The 19,433-nt window shown below is 39.7% G+C and overlaps 2 protein-coding genes across 2 annotated transcripts; one reads left to right on the top strand and one right to left on the bottom strand.

Annotated features, from left to right (window-relative positions):
* Positions 1–207: 207 nt before the first annotated feature.
* Positions 208–10,918, bottom strand: LOC128116968 (putative Dol-P-Glc:Glc(2)Man(9)GlcNAc(2)-PP-Dol alpha-1,2-glucosyltransferase). The gene is made up of 3 exons (XM_052748674.1): positions 10,622–10,918; positions 9,367–9,564; positions 208–7,558 (listed from the first exon to the last, which is right to left on the bottom strand). The coding sequence occupies exons 1-3, from the start codon at positions 10,790–10,792 to the stop codon at positions 6,503–6,505; spliced, it is 1,425 nt and encodes a 474-aa protein (XP_052604634.1). The 5' UTR covers positions 10,793–10,918; the 3' UTR covers positions 208–6,502.
* Positions 7,064–19,136, top strand: LOC128116176 (uncharacterized). Its single transcript, XM_052747379.1, has 4 exons — positions 7,064–7,364; positions 10,692–10,878; positions 17,386–17,557; positions 18,522–19,136. The coding sequence occupies exons 1-4, from the start codon at positions 7,064–7,066 to the stop codon at positions 18,669–18,671; spliced, it is 810 nt and encodes a 269-aa protein (XP_052603339.1). The 3' UTR covers positions 18,672–19,136.
* Positions 19,137–19,433: the final 297 nt, after the last annotated feature.

Below are 19,433 nucleotides of genomic sequence, written 5' to 3'. Positions count from 1 at the left end.
GGCAGTGATGGACATTTTTATAGATATTTAAAATTTATTCATTCCTCGTTTCAAGACCAGTAGTCTAAAGTTGGGTGGGAAATGGCTTGAAGTAGAGTGGATAGAAAGAGCAGTTAGCCCTCAGTTTGGACTAAGAGCATGTTGAGAGGGCACAAAATATTAAAAAATGTGAATTTATTTACGAATAAAATAAATATATTAAGCAAATTATTTAAAGATTTTTATTCTTATAAATATGTTTACTCAATGGTTTAAATGACATAAATCACAATTTGAGTCAAACATTGCAGTTTTAATGTAACAAAAATGTAAAACCTTAAAAACCACATTTAAAACATATATTCACATATTTTTAAAATAAAGATCAAATTCTTTCAGAAAGATTTAAAAATCACAGATCATTTTAAAACAACCATTTCTTTTCCAAAATAGGAGTCTTTTTGAGAAATTAAGTTTTAGGCAGCTACATCTCTACTTGATAACAAAGATCTCTGCTTCCTTGTAAATTAATAGGGCTGAAAACTTCAGCCAGCATTGTGGATTGTGTTCACATAACAATCTGAAGCACTGATGATACACGGGAGATGGAAGATTGTCTGCTCTGGAAGAGCCAGTTAGCGTGTGCCTCATTTGTCTGATCTAGAAAAGCAGTTAAATTGCAGTTCCACAGCAATTTTTTTTTTCTAAAATGGTACAAAAGTGAAGGTAGGTTTGGTGTCCTTTCCCCACTCCTAAAAACACCTGTAACTACGAGCATGGGATTCTGCTCAGGCTGCCTATTCACAAACCTAAGGACAAATAATCTCTGCTTAGTTACTGCATGGGAAGCAGTAACACTAGAGAGCTGAGATACAGTGAGTGGGTGAAGCACCAACAGCAGTAGTCAGTTCATCTGAGACATAGCTATGGAACAAATGACTTTTGTTTCACATTTACCTTCACTTCGTGTAACTCGGGAAACCTCTTCAGTTACAGTATAATAAGCACTTGCCTAGCAAGTTTTAAGTCCTATGTTTGATCCCCAGCACTGCATAAACTAGGCCTGGTGCAGCACACCTGTAATCCCAGCAGATCAGAGGTAGAGGCAAAAGAATCAGGAGTTCAAGGTCATTCCTGGCTACATTGCAAATTCCAAGGCTAGCTTGGATTATGAGATCCTTCCTAAAAAACAAACAATAATAAACAAGGGTGGATAATTATAAATCTTTGTGGTTCAAAACAATACAAAACTATAAAAAGTTTAGACTAGTAAAAAAAAAGTTAAATTACAAGAACACTTCAAAATGTAGCATATTGTCATCACGTGGCAAATACTTCATTAACAATTTTTACAGACAGTACTTTCCTACTTATCACTACAGGGAAAACACAAACACATTTTTTCACTGACAAAGGAATATAAATGTATGTAAGATAAATACTGTATTATTAGTACACTGAAATATTATATTGGCTTTGGCTAGGTTGTATAACTCAAATTTGTTGAAAAAAAATAGGGTAACAAGAACTAAAAGTCCACTTTAATTCAGAAACAAAATACATCAAAGACAGAATACTTCAAGATACTTGAAATTGTGTTGCCAAAGAATATCAGCTGCAATAAACACAGGTTTAAATAGCAGGCTTTGAGACACCTGGCAAAGGTACTATGCCATATCTACTCACTCAAGTCTCTGAGGCTTTCCTGATAAAACGTTTTCAGTAAATACAACACTCATTTGGGGAGCTCCATACCCCGAAAGAGACTAAGTAATTAAAAACAAAAAGTGGGGTGTTTTTGGTTTTTGGTTTTTTTGTGTGTGTGAGCGGAAATATATTTTTTGACCTCTGATTTACTTTAAAGCAATGTAGAATGCTTTCAAATAATTCTAAGAATTTATTGTTATAGGAGCTGTTGTTCTAAGTTAAACACCGAGAATGTTTTTAACAATTTGCCTTGTAATGAAACCATTTAAGTATTTATCATTTTATTTGTGTTCCTCTGAAAAACTTGACATTTTCAGAAACATGTAAGTTATCCAGTACCGTGCCATGAGAGGTCTGACTAGTAGAGACCTCGCTTCCTATTTTCTCTTAATGAACTTTGACCATGAGGCAGAACAGCAAAAACTCACAGCTTTATGTTCAATTACAAAAGGAATGGACTTTGGAGAGTCACCAGGGATGCCTGATGTTCAGCTTCTTCACTGGTTAATAAGAAATCAGCATCTACATCATAGCCATGTGAGTGAGACAGCATAGAGATAGGTAGGTAGGCAGATAGATAGATAGATAGATAGATAGATAGATAGATAGACAGACAGACAGATACATCTCAACCAGTAAAACATCATCAACAGATAAAGACAACGACTGTGATTCTTCTTTTCGTTTTTGCTCATCTTAAACAGTGGTACACACATGGTTCAAATAAACTGAACTGATCAAATTCTGAATGCAAGTTCAATGTAGTATTTAATATTACATTTTTGAAAAAAAAAATACCCTAACTACTTTTGGTTTAACAGAGTCTAAGGAACAAAAAAGTTACCACCAATCAGTATCTCATTTTAAAATAATATAACAATATTATCAGATTACCAAATTACCACAAAACTTACTTTAAAAATAACTTCCAAGCATTACAAATTTAGTGCTGGATTCATGGGTATATTAAAAATGTCATCAGTATCTAATTTATATATTTCTCAACAATATATGGCCATCAAATTCAAATACATAAAAAGCACCCAAATAAAAGTAATTCTTTCCTTCCTAGAGCTAAAACAGCTGAACACCAGATGTTTCTAACTGGTTGAAATTTCATGATTAAAGTATCATAAATTGTCAAAACTTCTATTATAGTTATTGAGATGACTTGGTATTTAAAATAGTATTAAAATCCTACCCTAGTGTAGGCAGTACATATACAACTAAATGTGCATGTCTGCACTGAACACTACTGAAATTAACACTCAGAAAACAGGCAGAAAAGGGGTGGGGAGGGTGTCTCATTGTAAAATGAGTTACTTCCTAAGATTAGGTTAGCAATATAGTACTTTTCTAGGATATTTGCTTCCTTCTATGCTGAAAACTCCATTCAATATACATTTACCTGATATAGAACATATGGTGTGCTTATAAGTTTTATGGATATAGAGTAGGGCATGAATCCTCGTTGAAATGGGTAAGACCCACATCAGATACTAACTAGAGTTCAGATATAACATTCTCATTTGTGATTAGGAAAAAACAACTGTCCTTCAACAATTTGTCTTTTTATTCTGGAACCAAAATCAAGTACATTTTTTCTACATCTTATTTTAATTTCCTCTATGTAAAGTATTATGTACATTACACTTGTTTTAACCATTTAAAGAAGTCCTAATTGCTTCAAAGATAATGATGATCTATACTCTTTTTATCTGAATACAGTTTTGAACTGGACCTAAAATATATGTTCACTCTTTAGGAATTCTACATTAAAGCTGTGGATCCCTTCTCTTCTCTCCGGACAATTATGATGAACATAATGTCAAGTCAGTTAAGTTCACACTAGAAATATATCACATCCTAAGTTATTCACCAGAAATAAATTACATTTGTTTATAGCAGGTATTTTATAACAGGATAAACACAGATAACTGTGAGAACAATAATTCCTCTTGCAATATTATGTACTAGGTGTAAAGAGCACTCTCCACATCATTTAGGGAGACAGAGTCATAAAAGGGGTACCCATGGAAAGTATAAACGTAAGCAAAATGTATTGCACACAAACTAATATATCTGAAAATGACAGTCTATGCCTACAGATTTTCACATAAAGTAGAACTGGTTACACTGATTACTGAGCCTAAAGCAACTCAAGGCAAAGACTAAGAGACACTTTAAAATAATCAATAGGAAGAGGAGTGATAAGACTGCATGGCCCACAAGCCCTTCAGCAGGTGGTACATATCTTCTACAATCACCTTTTAGAACTGTTAACTTAATTCTGTGTGTGGGCAGTTAAGGGTATGTGCAGGGGAGTAGAGGTGACTGCAGAAGCCAGAGGACTAAAGATCCCTAGAGGTGGAATTCAAAGTGGTTGTGTGCTGCCCTATATAGGGGCTAGGAAGCACTCTAAGGTCCCCTGCAAGAGTGGTTAGTGCTTTTAACCACTGAGCCCCTTTATAATCACTTATTAATCAATAAATTCAATTAAGTCTAATAAAAATACTTGACAATTCTTGAAAAATGTAAAACTTTTTCAGAAATACAGTATCTATAAAAGCAAGGCTCTTTCCAAGCGAAATGATTTCCCACAGATGAATCTGTTATTTTGAACAACCAAAGCAAAAGCTGCTGTGCAAAGCTTATTTTTCTCACATACTCATTTAGTGACAAAGACTGAGAAATTCACCAGCAAATGACCACCTTCCTGGCAAATGCCCAAGAAAATTTAACTGAGCATCTACCTGATAAAAAGTATCAACATGCATCCATTTTTAAAATCATAGTGAAAAATAAATAGCACCTTTTAACCATGGCATTCCGTTCTGAAATGCCAAGTCCTACTTTCAATACTTTAGACAGCGTTGCAGAATACCTCTTCTCTCCCTATAGACCTCTAAAATGTCCCCTAATTCAAAAGTGACTCAACACCTACAAGTGAAAGGGAGTAGGACCTCTAAAAGCAGTCTCCTTCCATCACATGGGACAAAGCGCTTCCTCCATCCCCTCAGTGTGCCTAGATATAAAAGGCCTGGCCTAAGAGCAGCAGACAGCAGCTGCTTTATTCAAGTGCACGTGTTTGCAATTTCACCTTCCTGGACTTAGTTCTCTATCATAATAAATCCATCGTGAAAGCAGAAATGGAGTATGCTTTCTGATCTGATCACAACTCAATCACTGTTGTGATTTACTTCTAAGTCTGAAGCAAAGCAATGGTCTGTGCTGACTGACCACTCTGGACGATATTTGTAACTTTTACCCAAGTAGTTTTTAAACCTGTATACTACACATTTAAAACTCAAGAAAACATAATCCAACAACAAAAGCAAAGTTTTTGGTCCCTTTGTGTGTGTGTGTGTGTGTGTGTGTGTGTGTGTGTCTGCATGCATGCACACATGCACACGTATTCATGTGTAAAGCTCAGAAAGAAAAATGGGCTAAAAAGTAAGCTTTATTCACAGTCCTGGGTTTCCAGTCACAGCACACAACTAGCCGACAGTGTCTGTGAGGGAGTGACAACTAAATGAATAAACTTCCATTAATAAAACAAATTAATAAATTCATATTAATAAAATGAATAAACAGTAAGCACAAAACCAACAGACAAAAAAAAAAAAAAAACCCAGAGTCACACCCAATAGTGTTCCCTAAATTATACTCCCTAAATAAAGTTAAACCAATGACTTCTCACCTCCGAGTTCTTCTGGTTTGATTGGGTAAGAGGGACAAATGTAAATTATAAGAATTCAGACATCTTTTTTGTTTGTTTGTTTTTGGCCTCTTAGCTAAAGACAAACTTTTACTTAAAAGATCTCAGCAAGGACATCTCCTAAAAAGTTATTACATCCCCCTCCACACACACACACAAAATCATGTGTACCTGGAACCTGTGAATGGGACCCGACTTGAAGTTTTACAGATATAACCAAGTCTTCAGGTAGTCACCCTGAATCAGACAGAGGTTCCCTAAATTCAAAGGTGTATTATCTGAACAAGAAAACAGTAGAGACAACCTTACGAAGACACAGGCAGCCTGGAGGGACCTGTGGAAATGTAAGGCCCCTGCAAACAGTTGCTGGAGTGAGCTGAGTGGGGACTTCTGTCTCCGGGATGAACTATCTCTGGCCACACTTGGAATCTAGGTGCTGCACCTGTAAGTACGTGAGGAAAAGTTTTAAGCCACAGGTTTGTGGTCCTTTTTGTACAGGATCTCTAGGTAACTAACAGAGCAATGTATTTCAGAAAGATTATCTGTAAAAGGTGTTGTAATCAACAAAGTTTATCTTTGGCCTGTATAAACATCAAATCAGGAATTAGTTCAAATGGCTTCATCACTTCTGTATTTTAATTTTAAAAAACTGATTCCTAAGTATCCCAAAGCCTCTAGCTCATGATTTGCTGTCTGTAAATCCATTCTAGTTTAAGACTAGAGTTACATTTGCTGCAATATCTGCTCACTTTACTCAAAAATACTACTGGGTTATTTGTAAACAGTTTTCATTTTTTTTGATGTTCTTTACACAAGAAAAATCAGTCAATTGGTTCTAGTGCTGCAGAGCTCACCCAGGCCCCTCAATGTGCACACACACAGGAAAGGTCCCCAAGCCTGTGAGAAGTTGGCAGTACTAGTACTCCTCAAGACAACTGTAAGCAACCTTATGACTACTATTCAGGCTTTTAGGCTGGTCTCAAATTTAATGCTTTTCACTCAACTTCCCTGAATTTACCTAACAGGAATTCCATTTCTACTTACCCAGTTATTTGTTGTAGAAATAGTCTACTTTTAAAATTCAAAATATTCCTACTATTACCACATAAACCTTTGAATGTCCTGATTATTTGGCCACTGAAAAGTCTTGTTCAGAAAGATATAAAAAGTTAGAAAATTAACAACTGTATAGCAACCTAGTTCACAAACAAGTCTAGATATGGGAGGCAGAGGTATGTTAAGCCTATAAATAATGTAAGGTAAAATGAAGTAACGGAATTCTAGTAGTTTCTGAGGAACTGTAGAAGCGACCAAGCATACAAAAAACATTAAATTCCAGAAAATTGATTTTGATTTCAAAGAGTCAGCTATGGCCCAACCAGCAAACATGTAGGCTGGAACTAGTAAATATTTCACAATTTCATGTCTCTGAAATACTCTTTTCCACACGTAAAATGTGTAATGCCTATTATCCGCCAGTAAATACTTATGGACATAAGTGAATTTCCAAACAAAAACCATTGAGACTAGCATAATCACAGAGAACTGAACTCTACGTTTCCAAATTAAGCTAAGGAAAGTCTTGATTTTTGTAGGAGAGAGTAAGTGAGGGAAGGAGAAAAAAGCAGTGAATGAGAAAAAGTAGAATAACTGAGGAAAATGAAGACAGGCTTCATGACTGCTCCGGTCACCAATCACAATCCCACCATTGACGACTACAAAAACAACAAACGCCAAGACCAGAAGGACGTAGGGCCAGGTCAAAAGGAAAAGCATACTCAGGTTCTTAAACGACATGGAATACACCAGAAGAAACTGAAGAACTCTTCTGAGTTCCGAAAACGGTCCTTTAATGGGGGGAAGCCTCTCTTCCTTCTTCTTGTGCAGCTCAGTTTTCCAGGCCTCACTGAGCTTCTGTGCAATGAGGTGTCCCGCACAGAAGGCAGCCCAGATGATATTGGTCTGACGAAACATGAAGCCACAAAACCCAAGCAAGGCTGAAGTCCTATGATTGCCGTAAAGACACATCAAGTAAGCAAAGAGAGTGAAGAACACAGACCCGGGTTCTGTGTAATAAAGGAAGTTAAAGAAATAGAGGGTCGGAAATACTGCTAGTGTCAATGTTGACAAGATTCTTTGGATACTTGAAGAAGCCTTGAAGGAAAAAGAAAAAAATTATTTTTAGGGTAAAATAAATACACCATTTCTGTTGAATTAATGAAGAGATTTATTTAAAACTCACTTGAGTTAATTCAAATGAATCATATTTTTGGCTTTGCAACACCATGTATAAGAATACGTCTGGTAATTTCTAGTTACATTAATCAGCTTGGAAACCATTAAGATACTAAGGAGGTAAAACTCTTAAAAAAAAAACTTAAAATCTTTTGAATTACTGAGCAAATCATTTAGGGATCACTGGATACAAGATCCTGGACTAAGGTACATGGGGATACAGAGGTGAAGAGAACACAGTAAAGACAAGGACAGCAATGCTACCTTGAACTTAGTTCTTAGTCAGTCTCACCCAACCCTGTAAGGATAGCCTTCAAACCTCTAGAGAAAACTGAAATGTGCCAATAGTATTAATTACCCTGCCTGGTAATCTTACCTTTTGTATAATGAAATTACAAGGATCTTTCCTAATAAATAAATAAATAAGTAAATAAATTCAGGCCTGCTCTAAACTCAAATGTTTTCTTTTAGCTTTTTTGACAATTTCAGAACACAACTGTTTTGAATCTCTTTGAACTGTATCCTTTATCACATAAAGTCAAACCATGCCAATCCTTTGATTAAATTCCTCCTCAGGCCAGGTGTGGTGACACATGTCTTTAATCTCAGAACTTGGAAAGCAGAGGCAGGTGGATCTCTATGAGTTCTAGGACAGCCAGACCTGCACAGAGAGTTTGAGGCCAGCCAGGGCTACATAGTGAGACCCTGTCTCAACAAATAGACAAAGCTCCACAATAGCCTGTAAACTTGGAACATATATGCTATACCTTGTTCCTTTTGAAAATTTTGTGTATTGTAAACAGTTTTACACAAAATACTAAATAATGGAAACTGTGTAATTTACAATCATATAATTAAAACTATTAAAGGAAAAAAAGCACAGGAAATCAAAGTCACAGGAAAACACATTCACGGCTTCACTCCTGCTTCACATCACTGTAACTCATAACCTTATAATTTTAAACAGTAATTCCCTTTGCTGACACTGTTTCTATCAAGATTACCTTCTTATCTGTCAATTTTATGCCTCATTAGGTTCAACACAGGTGCCATTTATGAAGCCTTCGAAAAACCATCCTTTCTCCCTTTATCCCATCAGGCTGCAACAGTATTTCTCTGCTCCTGTCATGTACCCTTAGCCCCTTTTCATAATTCATACTACTAAAAAGACCTTAGTAAACATTACTGTCACAGTTAACATTTATTAAAACCTTATTAGGTACTAGCTTAAGCAATTTCCACTTATTAAACTCCTTTACTCTTAATACAAATTCAGTGAAGTAAAATTTATTATTACTATTGATATTTAATTTAAATTATTTCAAATAGATAAAGACATAAAATCACAAAAGGGTAATTTGTTCACGTTAATATAAGTGATGGCCAGGATTGAATTTAAACCCAGGCAATCTATCTCCAAGACTTGCATTATGAAATCACATCAAACTCCCTCAACTAAAATTTATTTCCACTAAAGAGGATCGAATTTCCTTAAGAAAACATGAAATTATTAAATTGGTTTAGTTCCCTAACAAACACCTACTTTAGATTTTCAAATAAAGTTATTCCCATATTTAAATATATATACCTTCTACATATAAGTAGAGAATATCCATTTAGCTTTAGAAAACATACACAAAAACCAACCATTGGACATTTCCCTCCATATATTCATAATTGTGAACCTGACTGCACAGAAACTTGAAGTAACTTTATTCTGTACATACCTTGTTTCTGGGTTGCACCTTTCTGAAAAGCAAATACAGTAAGTAGAAGTTGCCAACACTGAAGAGCAGATTAACAAATCTGAGCATTCCAATGGAACAGACCACATGTTCAGACCATCCCAGGATCCAGCTGGCAGGTTTGACCACTCCAACTGACACCAGGTACAGGCCGGGCAACGTAGTAATCATGGGATCCCACTTAAAAAGAAAAGATCAACAGTGAAGCAGAAGCCATAAGGACCTCATTGATAAAATATGTCAGAAATCAGTTTCCATTTGTTCCAATAATGAAGAATTTGGAGACGATATTCTGACATTTAAATAAGTCCTGGCAGAAGAGATGTCTTGAAGTTTTATTTTTAAGATTTAGTGCCCACATGTATTTTGTGACTAAACTGCACAGGCCCTAATTTTACAAGCCAGGCAAATAGTAGTTGGACTCTGGTGGATCTTAAGGATCTTGATGTATTTAGAAAGACTGCATTACAAGATTTCTAATCACAAAACCTGTCAGTTTAGGACTTGGGTTTAGCGCTGTTTTACCTCTTACAATAATGCATCCTGTATGAGAGACTGTAATTACTATTATTTTGCAGGCCAGTGACCCTTCAAATGGCAAAGGTTATGAGCAACAGCACCAAGAAATCAGGTTTTTCATCAACAGACTTTATATTTTGAAGCAGTAACCCATAGTGTGTTCATGAGAGAAGAAATGGTAACGTTTATCTTCGTATTATGCATGTTTATGTAATCAAACACATATTTTTTAAATGATGCAATCCGACTCGTTGCCAATATATCCAGACAACAGTAAGTTTCTGGGAAAAAAAAAAAAAAATCCAAGGATGAAGTCAGAATGAACCTATCACTTTTTGGTGGCCTAAGATCCTCCATTCCGCGTCCAAAATACTGAGTGGAACACCTCATAGGTAAGCTTTAGGTGCTTTTTTTCTTTTCTGCATTTTTCAAGGGGCACCTGCATGCATGCCTCTTAGTCGTGGGACTTAGGGAGGCAAATTGGTCAGTTGCCAAGAGGAGCTGTCATTTGGTGTCCGCCTTTCTCGCATCGCCTGCTCTAGATCTAGCGTTCACCTAACAAATAAGCCATAGATCCCCAGGCGAGGCACAGTCAGTCGTTACCCGGGGCCTTTCACGTTTTGAGTCTGGGAGGGCAGACGGGGAAGAGGTAAGGCCACACACACACACACACAGGTTGGGAGGAGTCGGTCCCGGGGCAGGGCCAGCAGGGACCAACCTGCGACAGGGAGAAGCGGCCCTCACAGTAGCGCTGCGCCTGCGGCAGGTGGAAGATCTCGTCCATGTAGGGCTCGCGCAGGGCGCGGCTGAAGGCGGAGAAGAGCAGGCAGGACACGAGGAAGGTGCAGCTCAAGGCGGCCGAGAAGTAGTAGCCCTCCAGCTGCGCCATCCCGCGGGGCCGCGTCCCGGGCCCCAGCCCCGGGCAGACGCGCGCTCAAAAAGCAGCGCGCAAGGCCCCGGCGGCGGCCGGACGAGGTACGGCAGGGCCGGCGCGCAAGGGATGCTGGGAAAGCGTTGGACGGAAGCCTGTGGAGGTCATGTTGCCGGAGGGGGAACATTTCTGCAACGCGCCGGACGGTTGTCCTGTCAATCACTCGGCTCAGAGCTCTCAGAGTGGCCAGAGCCGGAGGGAGGGGCGGGTCTCGGCTCAGGCGCGGGAACGGCTCCCTGGAGGCTCTGCAGAGGAAGCGGTTCTTGCGCCCTCTGTTGCTCTTAGAAGGCAGCGAGCGTCCCCAGCTTTCTAACCTCCGAGCTCCCCAACTACGTTTGTTTCCAGTTATTGCTGTTCTCCATTGCCAGTGAGATGAATTGCTAGAACCTTCATTACAATCAGTTGCAACCTGCCGTCTCTAGCGGGTAGGGAAGATTGACGCGTTCTTATTGAAACAGGCCAACAGCCCTTCCCTGCCAGGTGACCTCCCCTCTTGAAGAGCCTATTAGTTTTACAGGGGACAGCGTGCCCACACTGGTGAGATTGAGCTAACGTTCAGAGTTTGTGCGTTTTAGGTGAGGAACATTTCTCTGTGGATATAATTTGAGTTGCTGTTGCCGTGGGTGGTGGCTCACACCTGTAGTCGCGTACTTGAGAGGCTGAGGCAGGAGGAGTACTCCTAGTTCCAGATCAGCCTGGGATACAGTGTAGGATCTTTCCTTAAAAATAAATAATAAAGTCATTAATATCCATCTCTGTTGTAGTGCATTCTCCCAAAATGTGGCCTTAAGCATCCTAATGTGTGGTACTATGGAATATTTATGTGTGTGGTCTCAAAATGATGCTCACATGTATAAAGTTGTAGGCTAGGTAGGCCTCGCATAATCCCTTTATTCTGAGATTGGAGTTGAGACTGAAGATTGAGAAGATATTTGAAGGAAGCTGAAGATAGGGTATGTTTTGAGTGTGGTTGGTGATGTTTTGTTGGAAAAGACTTCTGCTAATCTCAGGTTGCTCTTGGCAGCCAGCAACTCATCACAAAACAGCTGAGCCCATGCTTTGATTTCTGAGCTTATGTTACACTTACCAATTTGAGACCATTTCCAGATAATTTAGACTACAACCACTTGACCTCAGACCCTGTATGCTGGCTCAATCATGACCATGCATACAGTTATGGCAATACACCCATAGAAGCAGAAGTAGAGTATAAACACTCTCTCCAGACACACAACAGACATTTCCAGATGCAAGAAATTCTGGGATTAGAAGTTCACTTCTTTAATAGTTACAACTGAAGGCATTACCTATACTTCAACAAGTTTGGATTCTGACACTCTGGGGGACTAGGAGTTAGATTCTCACATAGGCAGACCTAGGGAGAGGGCCATCATTACATAATAAAGATGGTGGACTTCCAAGATAGCTGGCTTCTTCCTCAGCCTCCTGACCTGAGACAAAAGCCTGGCAGCTTTTTCTGCCACCATTAAGGACCCTCAGCCCGTGGACCAATCTGACATGTTCAAGCCCCACCTTGTTCCAATCCTAAATTAGGGGAGGAAGACTCCCCCAAGACCATTAAAACCCACAGCTTTCTAAGACAGACCTGGCTTTGTTTGCGCATCTAAAGGAAACTTTCCACCCCAAACCAGGGCCATAAGATAGGCCCAAGGCTTCAAGAAACCTGTTCCCCATGGCATACTGGAAATTAGCCAACAGTTACTACATGGCCCCAGCCCTGAGGCCTCAAAACTAGACAATCTAATTTAACTAGTACCCTGAAGTTTATCCCAATAAAGAGCAGTTTCTGAGCCTCGTGAAGCCAACCACCCCCAGATCCTGCATGGTGCCTTCCATACCTTCTGATACCGAGGGTGTCACCCTCTCAGACTAATACAGTCTGCCCTCGCCTTTTTGGAATCAGAATGAGTCCATTGATTTTCCTACGCTGATTTATTTACTTCTTACACCACCCGCCTCTGCTTTGCAGAGGGTCTTTCTCTTTGTGTGTCGTGTGTGTGTGTGTGTGTGTGTGTGTGTGTGTGTGTGTATTTCCTCACCCCTAATAACCTTTTCTTTATGTGCTGAGTCTCTTTGCTGTATTCCGCTGTCTAAGATTTCCCCGTCTTTAAAGTCTTCAACTCTCAGAGAAAATGAACCTACTCAAGACCTCTAGATGATAAGTAACATTGTTTGTTTTTTGAGACAGGGTTTCTCTATATAACAGCCCTGGCTGTCCTGGAGCTCACTGTAGACCAGGCTGTCCTCATGTCCTCAAACTCAGAGATCCACCTATCTCAACCTCCTGGGATTAAAGGCATGGGCCACCTCTCCCAGCTGATAAGGAACATGTCTTGATAAACTCTAAAGATTTTCCTAAATTTTGCCCCTAAATCAAGATATCCCATTAAATAGTTACTACTGAGGTTTTAATGATGTACATTGTATTTCCTTAGATCTATTTTTAGAAACTGGATCCTTTTTTTTTATTTTATATGCATTGGTGCTTTGCCATGGGTGTTGGAACATGCTTTGGAACTAGAGTTACAGACAGCTGTGAGTTGCCTTGTGGCTGCTGGGAATTGAACCCCAGTCCTCTGGAAGGGCAATTATCACTGCCATATGAATTTATGCACCTTAATAATTAAGATAGTCTTAGTTTAGCGAACAAAAAGTGTACTTGTGAGTGATTTACTATTTCTGAATAAGGGTCCCCCTAAATACTACACTTGTGAGTAAAAAAATGTCTGTAAGTGCCCTCTTACATTGAAGTATTGTCAAATACTTCAGGACAGACATCCTGCCTTACCATCTGTCTTCACTTGTTGCTGAATCAAACTTTGGCTACTTGATCGTAACAGTGCTGTTTTACTCCGTGAAGTGACAGTTGCTTCTAGCTACAGGGGGGACTGCAACCTGAGCCAATATCCTATACAGTAGCCTCTAAAATGCAATTTTAGACTTGAAATCCATCTTTGGCTGATGTGTTATCACTGGGGAATAAGCAAACAGAAAGTTCTAAATGAAAGGAAACATGCACAAAATTTCAGTTCAAAATGTTGTGGGGCTCCCACCAGAAAAGAACACTCAGACACAGTCTATTGAAAGTCTTTATTCCAGCCGGCTGTTAACTACACCTAGGTATTCAGGACTTACTTATAGTCCTGAGTGTGGTGATATTTTATGTGTGCACCCCAACAAAGCATTTCTGGGGATCAGAGGAAAAAGCCAGCCACTATATTAAACATAGAGGTCGGGCAGTGGTAGCACACACCTTTAATCCTAGCATTCAGGAAGCAGAGATCCATCTGGATCTCTGTGAGTTCAAGCCCACACTGGGAACAGAGCCAGGTGTGGTTTCACAGGTCTTTAATCCCAGTGCTAGTTAACCATAGAGGTCTGGAGGTCTGTACAAACAGACAGGAAGTGATAGAGCTGGGTGGAAAGAGGAGGTGATGTAGCTGGGCAGGGAAAGGAAGTAAGATGGCAGAGCATAGAAAGGTATATAAGGTGTGAGTATACAGGAACTAACTCTCTTTGGGCTGAGGATTTCCTAGCAGAAAGAACTTGTGGCTTGGCTTGTTCTATTTCTCTGATCTCTCAGTTTTCACCCTACTATCTGACTCTGGGTTTTTTTTTTTTTTTAATAAGACTATTTAGCAATTCGTCTTATACCTGAGCCTTTCTCAGGACCCTTATTTAAGAAAAAAAAAATCTTGGTTGGAAAGTTGTGGTGGTTTGAAAGTAAATGCCCCCCATACACTCATAGGGAGTGGCGCTAGAGGTGTGGCCTTGTTGGAGGAAGTGTGTCACCAGGGACAGGTTTTGAGATTTCAGATGCTCAAGCCAGGCCCAGTGTGGCATTTTCTTCCTGCTGCCTGCCCATCCATATGTAGAACTTGCAACTCCTTCTCCAGCACCATGTCTGCCTATGTGCTACCATACTCCCACCATGACGATAATGGACTAAACCTCTGAACTGTAAGCCACCCTTAATTAAATGTCCTTCATAAGAGTTGCCATGGTCATGGTGTCTCATCACAACAATAGAACCCTAACTAAGGCAGCAGTCTTCAAGGTTCCCTTCTCACAGCTGCAAGCTAAGAGATAGTCAAAAGCCAAAATGTGCAATTAGCAAAAACTAGCAAGGTCAGGTTGACCGTTGCAAAGAACCAGTACCTTTGAGTTGTTTTTCTTCACAGAATTGTTTTTCTTAGGTTCCCTCTTCCAGGTACTGGCACTCAGCAAGACAAAATTCATCTGAGGTACCATTACAGAGTCACCATAGGCAACTTACAGCCCTTGTCACAAAAAAGTATTAGCAAGTATTTTACTGAAAATATTGAAGTTATGGTGAGGGGACAAATCTTTCTGCTTTTCTGGAGCTGTTCCAATTCTGGCCCTGAGCACCTCAAATAAACATTAATTGCTGGTCGTCTAGAAAATTGCACCATATAACCCAAAGGAAATATATATATCTGACTCTTAAAATGTGACCCCCCCCCCCAGACCAGCAAAACTAGCAGCACCCAAGAACCTGTAACAAATCTGAGTCATCAAGCCAGTGCCTTGGAACTCACGAAGCAGAAGGTCAAGAATTGAATGAAATGCTAAGGGTTAGCCATTCACTTATTAATCACATATGGGGCTGCGGAGACGGTTTGGTAGGTAAAATGCTAAGCATGAAGACTTGAGTTCAGATACCAACAGCTGAAAAAAAAAAAAAAAAGCCGGGCATGGTGGCCCACGCCTGTAATTTTAGCAGAACGATCCTGAGGCTTCACTAGCCAGCCAGTTTAGCAAAATTGGTAAGCTCTAGATCAGTGGTTCTTAACCTGGGGGTTGAATAACCCTTTCACAGGGGTCACATGAGACCATTAAAAAAATACAGATATTTACATTACCATTCATAAAAGTAGCAAAATTACAGTTATGAAGCAGCAACGAAAACAATTTTATGGTTGGGGCTCACCACCACGTGAAGCATTGCACTAAGTGATCACAACGTTAGGAAGGTTGAGAACCACTGTTCTAGATCATTTTTGGGACCCTGTCTCAAAAAATTAAGGTGGAGAGCAATAGAGAGCAGTATGACGTCATCAATGCCTGGCCTCCACAAGCAGGCACACGAGTGTGCATACACACCTGTGTACAAATGACACATGCACGGGAATACAACACTCCACACGCAAGTCAAGTATGATCGTCTTTGATGGCATGTGGATTTCCATAGCAGTGCTTGTTGTCTGATGTCCTTGCTTTTCTGATGTCCACGATGCCTTGTTTCCTCTGATAGTCTGGTTCATGTTTGTTCCTGTCCCTTCATGTGGAGGGATGAGTCTTTCCTGGTTCTTTGTCTTTGGGCTTTCCCCTACCACAAAATAAAACATTGCCAAAGCCCTTACTCAGCAAGAAGTGAGAGTTGGACTTCAAATACAGTTTAGTATGTTTGACCATATAGGTTCATATTTGGATACATTTTTTTTCTCTTGGAAGATTTCTATGTGGAAAGAAAGTGCTTTCTCATGCTTTTGCTGCCTATAGATGAGGAACATTCACAAAGCAGAAACTTCATGAAGTTTCGGGGCTTTGAGCATTTAATTGATGTAAAACTTGAGTGTATCAGGAACGGGTTATTAAATGAGTCTGACAGCCACAGTGGTGAAGTTGCAGAATCATTTAAACACCAACGTGAGAAATGAGATGTGACAATGACCTAATTTGAATGTATACACAACTTACATTTTCACAGACACTATGATAGAGTCTAACTTGGAAAATCTCAGAGTTAGAACTGAGTTCCGCCATTCAAATTTAAAATCTGAAAAGCTAGGTTTCAGCCAAGTTGATGTACGAGTTGAGGTGGGGTAGGCAGACGTCCCTTTGGTTTTAGAAGCAGAAGACCTATGGGGGCATTTTTAAATCTAGTGATTGGTACCTACCTGGTGCGGGTTAAAAGATTGGAACACATTTAGAAGATTATTCTTTAGCTGTTTTCATGCTTTAGATTTAGTAGAAGCAGAGATAACATGCGTTTCATTAATAAAATTTAGGTTCAGATACCTAGTGCCGATTTCCTTTCACAGGCAGAGCCCACACTAGAGAAGTTCCCTGCTCTGTGGCTCCTGTCCTCTCCTTCCTGTTTGCTCTTTATTCTTTCTCTGAATAAGATGGCAGACCACATCAAATAGTTTACATTTATTTAACGTAATAAAACAAAACACTCTACTGTTTATTACTGTCTCAAAACGGTAGTTTCTGTAATTATCAAGTTTCAATGATTAATTCAAAGTTTGAGAAAGGTCTATGGCATTAAATGGTTGCGATAGCACTTGCTTCCACTAGAGGGCGATGACAACCTCTGTGGAATCAGGACCTGTTTATTGCCTTTCCAGTTATGTATGAGTCCTCCATGCCGATGGGCTATCAGATATTTGCCTAATAAGACTGCCATTCAGGGTGGCTGTGTTTATTAGCTTTTGAAGTTCATGGTTATCATTAACAATAATTCCTCTTATTATTTTTGTTTTCTATATTATGTTCTCTAAAAGTCTTATAAGCAGACCAAAAATTTTGGAAGCAGAAGAAAGACTGGACAGTCTGACAGAGAGGCAAGTTTGCATGGATGTGATTGGCATCCTGCTCCTGGGGATGAATAGAGAACACTGGATACTTTCCTGGACCCATCAATCACATGAAATAAAAGCCTTATCTCTGGGGAAGGTGAGTTTCCATTCCAGGGCTCAGGCAGAGATCCTGTAGGAGGGAGAGAGAAGGAAAAAATGCCTGTCCTTTATGGTTGGAGTGCCAAGAAGGCTTTAGGCCAGGATTTCCCAAAGCAGGGGTTTGTGCTTCTGCTGGAAGCAGGAAATACTGCAGGATCTGGAGCTGCCTCATCTTCTCGAGCAAGTCAGAGCATCCTAATGAGGGAGGAAGGGGGCTGAGTAGTGGGAAAGAAAGCCTGCATCTCTCAGATATGCGAGGCTGATTATCACCGAAGGGGGACCATGTGATGCAAGTTCATGTCCTCTCCAACCATGAGTGCAGCGCAGCATGCAACACCCAGTGATAAGTAGAGCAGTGGGGGGGGGGGGGGGGCTTCCTCCAGACTTGGAAGGACAGGTGAAGAGGGGCACACATGATATAAAGGAAAGGCAAATCACAGATATCCACTTTTTGTCTTGGTTTTTTGAGACAAGGTTTCTCTGTGTAGCCCTGGCTGTCCTGGAACTCGCTCTGTAGAGATCTGCCTGCCTCTTCCTCCCCAGTTCTAGGATTAAAGGTGTATGCCACCACTGCCTGGAAAACCACTTTTTAAAACCCAGTCATGCACTTTGATTATATAGCCAAAGCACACACTTAGGTTATAGAATATATTCCAACGTCATAGTGGTATTCTCATAAATGTGTGCATTTTCTAGTTCAGATATTGGCAGGAGGATTGGGAGATGATTGCAGTAATTTATACTTCTTCAAGCAGTGTGTGGTGTGTCAGGGGGTTCCCTAGCCAGCACCTAATGCTGCTGATTTTTATGTTTATACACTCTAGTGCATAGGTAATGACACTGTGTTTAGTTTTAATTTGCTTTCTCTGATGATGGTTGAAATGTTGAGGCTCATTTGAATATGCTCTTTTAAGAGGCCTTTTAAAATTCACTGTCCCTCCCCCCTTTTTTTTTTTTTACAGTGGACAATTTTGATGGCAATTATAATGATTCTGAAAAGCCATGCAAATGTTTGGGTGGTGATTGGACAATATGGCTGCTGTGTGCAGGACCAACGTCCTAACAGGAACAGGAGTTGCTTGTGTCTAGGCTGGAAAGTCTTCACAACTTGAGGAGCCAAGCTCTAACATCAGTGGGGGTATTCTGAAGTCTATCTGCCTGCTGCTTTTATACTCCCACATTCCTGTCTTGCATGTATGTATTTGAAAACATCACCCAAGAAGTTTACAAAAAAAATAAAAAAGGACTTCACTAAATATTGAAAAAGAATAATTCACACATCATTATTCAAGAATGAAAGCAAGACATGTTGACTTTCAAACATGATAGTTATTACAGGTTCTATGTTGTCATCTAAAATGCTCTAAATGGCTCCAGATTGGCAGGATGTTTCAAAATAATGATTTTATTTAAATGCAAGAGAATTTCAGCCAGTTGTCAGTTTCTGACTTTGAAAAGTCCAGCTGCTCTCTCCTTCTGACATCTCACCTGTACAGTTCTCATCACATCCACGACATGAGCCTTTGCTGTTACAAATCTTTGGAATATTTTTTTCTCACTGTTTGTGTTTTCATGTGCTTTTTTTTTTTTTTTTTTTTTTTTTTTTTGGTTTTTCGAGACAGGGTTTCTCTGTGTAGCTTTGCGCCTCTCCTGGAACTCACTTGGTAGCCCAGGCTGGCCTCGAACTCACAGAGATCCGCCTGGCTCTGCCTCCCGAGTGCTGGGATTAAAGGCGTGCGCCACCACCGCCCGGCTCATGTGCTTTTGAAAGTATTCAGGAAGACTTCTGAAGTCTTATATTTAAATGATTAATATAAATTTTTAAAATTGGAATACTTTCCGGTGAGAGAATATCAGAAGAACATTGTGTGTAA

The sequence above is a fragment of the Peromyscus californicus genome, unplaced genomic scaffold (assembly GCF_007827085.1).
Source record: "Peromyscus californicus insignis strain IS unplaced genomic scaffold, ASM782708v3 Scaffold_20__1_contigs__length_68692818, whole genome shotgun sequence".
In the NCBI taxonomy this organism is placed as follows: Eukaryota; Metazoa; Chordata; class Mammalia; order Rodentia; family Cricetidae; genus Peromyscus; species Peromyscus californicus.
The sequence above is the reverse complement of the archived record's forward strand: the minus strand, read 5'-3'. Positions and strand labels throughout refer to the sequence as shown.

What these genes read in the sequence shown, in the direction of transcription:
- LOC128116176 (XM_052747379.1), top strand. Translation starts at nt 7,064, where the DNA reads ATGAAGACAGGCTTCATGACTGCTCCGGTCACCAATCACAATCCCACC. An exon ending in AGGCAGCCCAGATGATATTG is followed by an intron (nt 7,365 to 10,691) that starts GTCTGACGAAAC and finishes TCGTCCATGTAG; the next exon opens with GGCTCGCGCAGGGCGCGGCT. An exon ending in AAGCCTTATCTCTGGGGAAG is followed by an intron (nt 17,558 to 18,521) that starts GTGAGTTTCCAT and finishes TTTTTTTTACAG; the next exon opens with TGGACAATTTTGATGGCAAT.
- LOC128116968 (XM_052748674.1), bottom strand. Translation starts at nt 10,792, where the DNA reads ATGGCGCAGCTGGAGGGCTACTACTTCTCGGCCGCCTTGAGCTGCACC. An exon ending in GCCGCTTCTCCCTGTCGCAG is followed by an intron (nt 9,565 to 10,621) that starts GTTGGTCCCTGC and finishes TTTCTTTTTAAG; the next exon opens with TGGGATCCCATGATTACTAC. An exon ending in AGGTGCAACCCAGAAACAAG is followed by an intron (nt 7,559 to 9,366) that starts GTATGTACAGAA and finishes TTTTCCTTCAAG; the next exon opens with GCTTCTTCAAGTATCCAAAG.